The 11519-nt window shown below is 42.1% G+C and overlaps 1 protein-coding gene across 1 annotated transcript; it reads right to left on the bottom strand.

Annotated features, from left to right (window-relative positions):
- Positions 1-2931: 2931 nt before the first annotated feature.
- calm1a (calmodulin 1a) lies at positions 2932-10804 on the bottom strand. The gene is made up of 6 exons (XM_053434309.1): positions 10669-10804; positions 5227-5257; positions 4937-5080; positions 4725-4831; positions 4380-4515; positions 2932-4154 (listed from the first exon to the last, which is right to left on the bottom strand). Exons 1-6 carry the CDS (start codon positions 10669-10671, stop codon positions 4126-4128), a joined length of 450 nt encoding a protein of 149 aa, XP_053290284.1. The 5' UTR covers positions 10672-10804; the 3' UTR covers positions 2932-4125.
- Positions 10805-11519: the final 715 nt, after the last annotated feature.

Raw genomic sequence — 11519 nt, 5'->3', positions numbered from 1 at the left:
ATCACTTGGGAGCAGGCGAGACAGTTTAGAAACAGAGGTGGAGTCGCGCAGACAAAATGAAACTAGATGAGCACAGTGAGGACGGCAAGAAGGAGCATCGAAGAGGAGAACATCTTGTCTATAGGCTGAGGATAGGACATACTAGGCTCAATAATACACTGCACTTAATAACCAGACATCTAACAGGATTATGTGATTACTGCCAAATAGAGTGAGTGGAGCATGTAATGCTTCACTGCAATAAGTATGTTAGAGAACGAGAAAAGCTAAAGAGGGAAATTGCAAAGAGTGGAGTGGAAGAACTGAGCTTGGAAGTAGGATTTACCATTGGAATAGGGAGTATGCTCCATTATCTGAGGGAGACAGGAATGGACAAAATAATTGAATATGGCCTAGATAACGTGATACGTTGCCATCTGCCACTAGAAGAAGGAGACGCTTTCAAATATCAAGAGACATACTGATCGAATGGGGAAGAAGAAGAAGAAGTAGGATATTGAAAAAATCTCACAGTGGTGGTAATGCACCGTGACGCTGGTTGCCACTCGCCAAGTAAACGAGAGAAATAAAACAAATAAAGAAGATACAACAGTCTAAAATAATACAATTAAAATAAAGTTAAATACAATGATGGTTTGAGCTTTAGAAATAGTTTATTTAAAGGCAGTGGTGTTCAAATAAGATCCAAATAAGAATCTGGATCTAATGAATTTGAATGTGGTTGTACCTGAAATCTGACGTTTAACTGGTGTTTTAATAGCATATTGATGCAGAACATAATTCTCCTGTTTTTAAAGCAACGGTTAATCTTTGAATTTTCTGAATTATTAAATATCGTCAAATTTGGAGGTGCATTTTCCTACGTCCTCGGCAGTAAAGCAGAGGCCAGTCTCCAAAGTTTTTCTTTTTCTTGCAGAACATTTTTATTATTGATACTTTTTCATCTTACTTTGAGGTATTTTACTTTTACTCAATTCTGAGATTTTAACAATGATGCAATTGATATTCTTGAATGGTGACATTGATTTTTTAAGATGCCTGTACCTTCCAGAGGCTAATCCACATATTTTTGCCCTCTAACATCACAGACAGTTGAAGTTTTTTATAAGTACAATATTCTTAGCGCTTGTTGAACTCACCTCACATCATATCAGAGAAGAATGGCACTAAGCAGAGCTCATAAACCTCAAGGCCCAACAGTTGTCTTGAATTCAATCCAGCTGCACCAAATTACACACCGTCATGAATGTCAATCCTCTCAAATGTGGCAGATTGTCGTCAGAAAGATCCATGAATTATTGATGAAAATGTCTAAACACTCAATCTCAATGTTAAAGAAAGTCAAATTTGAAGGGTTCTTCCCTGACACACACCACATGCCTCCAACAAGTATCAGTAATCTGTCCAGTAGATTTTGCATAATGCTGCTAAATAACAGACAAACAAACAAATGCACATGAAAACAACAACCTTGGCTATAATGTATAAATAGACACATGCTGAGGTCTAATTGGATGATTTCTCCTGAGGCGGCCCCCCCCCATTAGATGCCACCTACTACATTGTGTGTCCAGTGATCAAAACGTGTCTTTTCCCTTTGAACAGCCCCACAGACACACACCATGTTTACTGTGATGCTGTGTTTCAGCAGCTTTTATTTTTATACCAGTGGTTTCCTACATCATAGTGTTTGCCCCAGAAAACAGCCTCTGTGCTACATCTTGACCAGAACAGGATGATTTTCTGATGTTTATATTGGTTATCGCTAATTACTCACATGAGCACATTCTCAAAAATATAAAATTTGAACATAATTTAAGCTCGGTGGATGAATGGATTGAGGCTACACACTGACAATCTGTCCTGGTGCTGTCCGGCCCCCTCTCTCTCCCCACATCACTCTTCTGGATGAAAAACTGAAATATTTATGTGCGTGAACGCCGGCGCCAGGAGAAGGGATTTGTGAGTCTGTTTGTGTAAAAGTGTGTGCACGTGTGCCAATATACATATTTTGCGCATTTGTGGCCATCACAGGAGACACAGAGAGAATCTTCTCAACTGGAAGCGCTGTTAATGTTAATAATGCTGGAGAGGCAGCTCACTACTAACAGAGCAGTAAGATATTAATACACTTCAGACGGTTACATAACTCCAGCTGCTCTGTGTTACATGGATTACTAACACCTCCCACACTTCTCCATCCCTCTGTCTTTCCTCTCTCCCCCACCTCTGCCTGACTGCTTCTCATCACGAGCAGATCCTGCCTTTCAAGGTTCTCTCAATAGTACGGATATAAAGTGGTACTGCTCTCCAATACACACCAAGTAGGGTGTTTACGTGAAAACTGGTCGCTAAAGCTAGTATATAAGCTTATCACTCAAAAGACAGAGGGAGGTGTTTCATCAGGATGTCAATCTGTTCTTTTTATCCCTCGCTCTCTTCCTCAAGTCCTTTTATTCAATTATTGTCTTTCAACCTCTCTATCTGTTCCCCTGATCGTCTCCTTCTCTTGCTCTCTCCACAAACTCCCACGGTTTTCTCCCTCTCTTTTCACTTCCACCCATCCCATGCCTGGCTCTGTTGCCAAGCAACACCTCATCTGCAGAGAGACGATATTGGCAATCTGGGGTAGTCTCTCTAACTACCCCCCCCCCCCCCTCAACAAACGCACACACACACACTGAATTACTTTTTGTATCATTACACTAGTGAAAAACTTGAAATTAACAATTAACAACCTTACATAATTGTCAGTTTTTCTGCCGGAAATGTTCTTTATTAAAATCTGTATCAGCAAGGAAATTAAATTAAGGTAATCATGGTGATATGTTTAAACAGGTGGAGATTCCCCCAAATAATCCTCCTTCACTTGGAGAGGACACAAGTCAACTCAACATTAACACAGAAAACAGACTTGAAGACTCAATGAGATCTTAGTTCATGGTATTTTATTGGAAAAACAAAATGTAAAGACTAGCATGTACAACTTGGAATGCAGATCAACTGAACTGAACAGAACAGTCAGACTGGGCCGGGCCTCGCCGCACCCACACTCTCTCTCACACACACAGACACTCATGCACGCCAACTCATACACAAACACGAGATAGAAATGCTGCTAAGCACCGACCCTGCCCCCACTAAACGGAAATTAACCCCCTCGTTGAATGACATGCACGCAATGTTGGAGGCAATATACTCTCCCTGAGCATGCTTCAGGGAGGAATAACCTGATTTTAGTTCACTACTGACTTCAAACTTCATAATCGTTTAAAAATCTCCACCTTTGAAAAAAAGTACACTCATGGGAATGTAATTGCCCCAAACATTGCTATTGTGCATCACTTTTAAAGCCCACCCAAGCCCTCCGAAAGTCTAGGACACACCCACCACCCGAGGAGTTATAATCTATGCCCCACCAAGGCCTCACCCTCAAAAAAGGTAAACACACAAAAGGATAAAGCGAGTATCCTGACATGCCAGAAACACAGAATCTAAAATTAGTTCTTATTTATTCCATTTTAATATTTTTCTTAAAAATATCTCTGTCGTCACGGACTTCATTTAGGTAAGCAAACTGCAGGTTCCGCTGGTTCACTCACTCCCATCCATCTGTTACCTGACCCCTCCCCTTCCTCCTCTCAGTGGGTCCCAGGTCGACCTGAGGCCCGACAACAGCCCTCTGCGTTGGGGCTCTTGACAGTAAACCCATCTAAAGCTGCATGCATGAAGAACAGAAAGAAAGAAAACAGAAAGTCGTAGAAGAAAGGCGATTGGCCAGCCCAAATAATTATCATGACGTCAGGCAGATGGAACCAGGAAGCAGGAGAGTGGAGGCCAAACCAGCCGGCTGTGGAGGGGCTGCTTGGTTGAGATCTGATTGGGCATCTCAGTGCTGGAGGGAGGGGGGGGTGGGGGAATACAAGCCAGTACATGCAGATTCATTTAGGGTTTTTTCTTTTCGTCTTTTAACTTATTTGAGCTTGTTTATATGGACAAATTTTCAGTTTTCCAACATTCAGTTTAAGTTGTCTATACAGAACAGTATGAATAAATGTAGATTTTTGCAGTAAGAGGTAAGTGAAACATTTGACTGATTCTGAATCTTTGATGTGAGAGCCCAGTTCATTTGGCGGTCATCATCTGAACAAATTCTGTAGGGGGAAAAGAAAAGAAAAATTCATTAGGAACAATGTTTAACCTGTGGGCTGTAACACAATGAACGAACAGGATTGATGAGATTACAACAAGCATCCAGGAAAAAGTCATGACACTATGGTGGTAGAAAGTATGTGTGTCCATACAGCTGTCAGTTTCTTGTTGCATGTAAACTACACTAATGTGTTTAACTTCTTTTTGAAGTGTTTAATCTCCTGTACCTTCATAGTTGACCTGTCCGTCTCCATCAATGTCGGCTTCTCTGATCATCTCGTCTACTTCCTCATCTGTCAGCTTCTCTCCCAGGTTGGTCATCACGTGACGCAGCTCTGCCGCACTAATGTAGCCATTACCATCCTGAAACACACAAACATTACAGTTAGTCACACAATTTCTACAAATTGTAGAACACCAACAAATCAGTCACGCCAAACAGTCCTCTAAAGAAGTGTCAGCTACAGATTTAGGAATTTTCTTAAATTCAGATTAGTTTTGTGCAGTTGTGCTAAACACTTGATTTACTCAATTATTTGTATCGCCTTGCCTTCAAATAATAAAACACACACCTTATCGAAGACCCTGAATGCCTCCCTGATCTCCTCCTCACTGTCAGTGTCCTTCATCTTCCTGGCCATCATCGTCAGGAACTCAGGGAAATCAATGGTCCCGTTACCTATAGAAAAGAGAAGGTCAGATATGAGTTATACATAACATTTTTATATACTGAGACAAGTTTAAAATATAAATCCTTCTCCGTGTTGAGGGGGAACTAGCGTACCATCTGCGTCCACCTCATTGATCATGTCCTGGAGTTCAGCCTCAGTTGGGTTTTGACCCAGTGACCTCATGACTGTGCCCAGCTCCTTAGTGGTGATGGTACCATCTCCGTCCTTGTCGAACAGGGAGAAGGCCTCCTTGAACTCTGGACAGCCACGAGCCGAGGACAAGAAAAACAACAGACAGCAGAGAAAAGGATGACAGAGGAAAACATTAGCAACAGCACAACTGAGCAGATGTAAGAAAATGTGTCTTTTTGATGCCTAACTTTTTTTTATAATGTCACCTTACCTGCAATCTGCTCCTCTGTTAGTTGGTCAGCCTAAAAAAGAACAGAAAGAGAGGGGGTAATGTTTGTTTAGAACAGCATCATATTAGGGCAACAATTACAAGTCAGATGGAAGCATACAATAGTACATACATGTTTTTAAACTTTGAGACTGTCTGAGCAACATCTTTTCTACTGTGAACCACAACCAAATACAGTTAATGAAAACACGGATTCTAGAAGTTTGTTTTTGCTCTGGCCATAAAACAAACACCAATAAACTATCAAGTTATATCAAAAGGTCGGGTGAGGCCATTCATTCTCTGTGCATATCTGTGTACAACCTTCATATCTTCAAAGTTGATATCTGTGAGGTCTGCCACTAGCTGCATTGCCTTCGGTTGTGCTCTTTTCACATCTCCACCTCTGCCTCTGCCTCCTCTTCCTCCTCCATCCAGCCTCAACACACCACCTCCCCTCCGCTGCTTCAGATCTAAGCTTCTTCCACCGGCACCTCCTCCTGGTACTGTTTTCATGCCGAGGCCGTCCAGGGCCCCTCGCACCATCACCAAGCCTTCAGCCAGGCACTCTGCCCTCTTGCTGATCTGGTTGCCCTGTTTTTTGACCTCGGCCAGCTCTGTCTTAGTTCCCTGCAGGGAGTTCCTCAGGTCCTGCATCTCTCTGACCACTGTGTCCATGCGGCTGGATGACGTGTCCATTAGCAACTGCAGGAAGGCTCTGTAGTTCCTCTCCTGCTGCTGGATTAGGTCATTGTAGTAGTGCTGTTGTTCATCCAAGAGGTCATAGACGGTAGACAGGCTCACCAGCTCATCCTCTGCGGGGTACAGAGCAACTTTCTTCGGCAGCATGATGAGGGAAGGATGGCAAGAGGGGTGATGTCTCAGCAGGGAGGGATTAGCTGGATGAAAAAAATGATGGCCATACATCTAGAAGTTGTTCCTGCTCGGTACAATTGATTGAAGAAGGTTTAGATGAACGGTAGATTTAGACATTTATCTGAGTAGTTGCATAACTTAGGGATGAAGGGAAAAAAATCGAAGCCTTGATTTCAGTGGGAAAAAAATAGATGTATTTTTTAGTCCTGGAAGGGTAGTTTGTAGAAAAACACTTGATGATCGGATGACTTGATAACTGCAGGACGTGTCTTTCAGTCCTTGCTGGATGAGGAACTGATGAAAGTTGGTCCTTCTGTTGATGTTTGCCTAGTTATGAGTCTTTTCGTCTGTCTCTGTCTCAATAAATATATCTGCCTACCTGTCCATCTTTCTTTCTGTCCTCGTGTCTTCCAGCAATGTGAATGTACGCGGCCAGACGCTGTCTCTCCCTGGCTCCATCTGACACCAATTGGGTGAGACTCTGCTGAACCCAACTCCCTTTGCCTCCATTTCAAACTGTGTGTGTGTGTGTGTGTGTGTGTATGTGTGCATGTAAGCCAAAGCATGACAGTCAAAGACTAAGCCATCTGTCCATCTCTCCAGCAGATGTACAGAAAGATGAAGAGTCCCCCTCCTGCCGTAGTTCAACACTTGAAGAGCCTTCAACAGATTGACAGAGAAGGGGAACGTGTGTGTGTCTAGTTGCCAGGAGGCCGAGTCAGAGGAGGTCATTCAAGTGTGTCAGGAAAATTGGTTCAAGGTTTATGAGAGTAACTGTGTCCAGACTGGGGGAGGTCGCATGGGTTGTGTGTATGTCTAAATGCATGTGTCAATCTGTGGCCTGTCACCTCACTGCTACTGTTGCAGCTCCTAGGGAGGATCAGTTGGCTGGATATCTGACTCGTAAGCAGTCACTGTTCACACCAAATGCCCCCCCACCTTGGGTAGCCCCCCTCTAAACAGAGGTTTACTCTGAGTCACGGTTAGTTTGACTGAAATGTCCCAAAATAGAAACTTACAAAACACAATCCATACCATCACTGACAATATTGCATATAAAATGACACATAAAAAAAATATATATATATAAATAAATAACAAGCAAGAATCAGTTCTAACCAGATGTTTATAGAGGCGTGTCTTCTACAAGTTATTGCAAATATTATTATTATTATAATGTCAGTAAGACCTGATTGGACAACATAAAAACACATGAATTTGATGAGTGTATTTGTATCACGTTAAGGACAGAGATCTGGATAAAGGTGAAATGTTTGAACTACATGGTTTAAGTATTGTCAAGTTATTAGAATAATACGTTTTTTTTCAGAATATACCTGATGATACCGACAGTACGGATATATGTGTCTGTGACCATGCACGTGCCTGCGAGCTCTAGCTATGTTTAACAAGCTGCTAACCCCTCTAATATCCAGGCCAAATTCCTCCCAAGGCGCAACAGTGCCTGGAAATACAGAGCACATTCCTATTTTATAGTTAGAGTGTAGAATGACTGCCCCATGATGTACTTAAAAAGCATCCATGGAGAGTATTAAGGAATTTAAGGGGGAAATTACTTTTATTAACACAACTAAGTAAATTACTATAAAAACCAAGCATATAGCTGTATTAGTGAGCATAATTGAAGATTTGCATTTCATTCTAGACATAAATACGGTGTCTTGGTCATAGCTATGCATAGCAATCTTACTGCACTTTGTTGTGGCTCATGTCGGTCTGTTGACGGCATCATCCAAACGGAGTTACATCCTTAGAGTATCGGGTGTCAAATAAGATTAAAAGAGTCGCACTTCCTTTCGACATAACAGTAACGGTTAGTACCAAATCATTTTTAGCGAACCACAGCCAAAAGACAATTTGTTACCTATACATTCTCATTTCAAGTAGGTTGATGATAAACCAATCAATAGCCATAAGCTGACTCACAAGACAAGTTGTTAAACAAATGAGGCAGTCTCAATCTACTACTTTCTACTTACTTTACCAACCCTGTGGCTTAAGCAAACGATCACTAATTGACACTACAGAAGCCTGTGACCATCCAGAATATTAATTTTCAAAAATGTCATGATCAACAAACATTCAAATGAGCAGTCATTTGTCCCACACAGGAGCATTCATTGTGAAAACTTGTAAGATGTGTCAGGGCTAAAGACTGACTTTAACTGGTGCATCTACGTTTTCATTAAACTGCTCCAGCACATAATTTAGGTGCACTGAAAAAATTTGACAGGGTCTTTGGTGCAGCAGTCATACACTAAAAGCGTTACCTTTGTTGTCAGTTTCCAAACACATTGGACTTTTCTTAACACATAATGTCACTACCTGTAAACGGGAATAAGGATGTTGTCCTATGGCTGCGCTCTTAGAATTTATACAATACATATGCAAGCCATTGTTTGCAAAGACCAAGTATTGTGGTATTTTTTTTCTGGAGTCAAAGTAGGCCATCGTATCAGGATATGTTTATCAGGATTAAGCATCTAACCACAGACAGGGTTTCAGCCTTCTCAGGGCCGGGAACAAGCGTAATCGAAAACACTATTTTTTTCATTACAAAATCAGCTTTCATGCTTTTGCTAGCATTGTGCCCATGTGCCATTTACCTTCCCAGTTTATTTTGAATAGTGAAGTCAAAAGGATGAAGCAATACATGCACACCTTTCTTTAATATCAGGGTCAGAGCCAATCAGGGGTATGGTCTTTGAAGGATGTAGGTGGGGGGGGGGGAAATTATGCTACACAGAGACCTGCTAAATGTCATAAAAAACAGTGCCACCAAGGAAAATGGATATATTTGGATGTATGTGCAACAACATTGCTCAACCTCTGGAGCCCTGTGACCTAAGATTCAGATGTGATTTAATGCAAGTACCAGCTTCTATGGTGAAAATCCCTGTATTTGTAATACATTAATATTGGATTTTCCAGCTGCTTAGCAAAACTACAATAAAACTCAAACAAGCCTCTACTCAACTCCCTCTGCAGTGTTACAAAAAAAGAAGAAAGAGACTTGGTCAAATCAGTCCACTGGCTATAGACTCAAGCCTTATGAAAACAAGATCCTGCTGTTTTTCATTATAATAATAAAATGTTATAGCAATACAAATACTTGTATGTGGGATACAGATTATAAGGAGCTACTGGGACAGATAACTAGGAGGCACACTAAGAAAAACTGTGATAGTCAAAGCATGCGTGCAAGAAGGACGTGTCAACCAATATAAATACTGACTGTTTCATATTTTGCTTAACAATCCTAGGGTTGTGATCAAAAAAGTTAAAACATAAACTTAGGTGACTTGTTGCTGTTAAAGAGGTGTTTACATAGCTGATTAGATTGACTCAAGTAGAGGACTTTGCCTGCATGATGGCTGAGCCAGGGCCCGGTGATATGCTCCTCTTGCATCTGTCAAACATGGTTTGTGTCGACTAGCCTAAAGAAAGGTCCACTATAGGACCTGTATTCTCCACATGACAGAGCACTGCATTAGTGTAAACAGATCCCTCCACAAGCTAGACACTATGAAGCATGGCTGATGAGGGATGATACCATATCTATTCCATAAATAATTAGATAAGACGACATTGCATGGACGGACAGAAAAAAACTAATTTCGTTTCAGTGCAGACAAAAAGCTTATTTATTCTTGTTCTGTTCAGATCAAGACATCGTTTTCCGCATCAACAATACATGTGAGCGGAAACAAGTCAATTACCATAAGCATGTAAGCAAATATCTCGTTTATTGTGTACTTAAGTGGCCTTAACCCATATTGTATGACATCATTAACATCGACTTGTTTGGACATGTCTTTTACAGTGTTTTCCTATTATACTTTGATGAGTAGTATAGAGATTGTTAAGATAACATCTTAGTACATGAGAGCCTGTCTAGATACTCTGCGGGTATTCGATGGATGTAGGAGCAGTTAGTGGAGAGCGGCGCAGTAGGTCGCTCTGTGCCCCACCACAACCTCACCCATCAGTCTCATACGCCGCTGAATGTCGAACATGAATCTCACTGGTTACAAATGTCTCTGCAACACCGGCATCAACAAATCTGCGTCCAGGCTACAGCTGCCTTTCCAACATCGCTCCAGCCGCACGTGTCTACACTAAAATGCACAGATGACGGATGTTATAGATGTGGGAAGCCGGGGGGGGGCAAACAAAACCCCAATCGTTGAGGTTATCACGTTAGCTGTAATGCTAACACCGGCAGCCAGCCGAGCTGCTGCGGCTCCTGCCATCACATGACCACCCGTGATAAGTAGCGCACGTCTGCTAACCCCAGCCACTGTTGTAATTTCAGTGATAAGCCCCTCGATCGCAGCCACGAGCCGCTGTGTGTGGCGGCCAGTGTTAGCAGCTAGTTAGCTAGCTAGCTCCGGGGTGTCAGTTCAGCTCGCGGGCTCTGCAGTGGCGGTTTATTAATTTCAGCACAACAAGCGGGGCAGACTTAGCGGAAACACACACCGACTGACATTCACACAACCCCGCACTGTTTCAAATGACACAAACAGCCCAACAACAGTGGATACTCACCATATCTGTGAAAGGTGAAGACGTCGGTGCGCTAATGCTACAGGAGGAAATGGACGGCTGCCTCTGAATGAGCTTGGCTGGAGGAGGGCAGGCGAGACGAAGCACCGCTGCGAGGCTCACGGTATTCCTCCGCACCGTGGAGAGGCGCTCAGGCAGGGAGGCGTGCGCGCGCTTTGTCCGTCTCTTCCACGCGCTCACACGAGCCTACGAACCTTGCTCCTCAGTGACTTTAGTCTGGTCTTATTCTGTTCTGTAAAATGAAAAAGTAGTTACTATTACGTTCAGTTCCTCAACATTATTGAACATATCCAGTCGCTCATCAGACCCACACGTTTTGAAGGAGGGGTTTAGGATCTGGATCTGATTACTAGTCTCTCGCATTAACCCAACTCCAGATCTGACACTACTCAATAACGACAACAACGAATTATTTTCTATCTGTGTCTATTGCTCTTTCTCTTTCTTGCTTTCTCTCTCTCACTCATATCTGCCAGTATCTCTTATTCCAGAGCTGCAGGATCCAGATCTGACACAACTCAATAACATGAACAGCGATTATTATTAGTATTATTATTAACTGGTGCTGCTTTTAATAATAATATCGTTACATCTATAAATATCACTGGACTTTTTTCTCTCCACTGTCACCAGTCTTGCTTGTTGTTGGGTAAAGGTCCTAACCTTACTATGACGAGTGCCTTGAGATAATGTATGTTGTGATTTGGCAGAATCAAATTGAGTAACCCCGCTGATTGCTGTTGCCTTAGATTTTAAGGTATATAAGTGCATATGAATCCATAAATGAGATACAGAAAAGGATGTCAAGGTTATCTCTTGAGGTCAATTAAACA

This window comes from Pleuronectes platessa, chromosome 11, assembly GCF_947347685.1.
Source record: "Pleuronectes platessa chromosome 11, fPlePla1.1, whole genome shotgun sequence".
Lineage (NCBI taxonomy): Eukaryota > Metazoa > Chordata > Actinopteri > Pleuronectiformes > Pleuronectidae > Pleuronectes > Pleuronectes platessa.
Note: the sequence above shows the minus strand (reverse complement) of the source record. Positions and strands in the feature narration are given on the sequence as shown.

Bases quoted from the DNA above. Each gene is read 5' to 3' on its own strand.
- calm1a (XM_053434309.1), bottom strand. The intron at 5,081-5,226 runs GTAAGGTGACAT...GTGGCTGTCCAG, and splicing joins AACAGAGGAGCAGATTGCAG to AGTTCAAGGAGGCCTTCTCC. The intron at 4,155-4,379 runs GTACAGGAGATT...TTCCCCCTACAG, and splicing joins CGGACAGGTCAACTATGAAG to AATTTGTTCAGATGATGACC.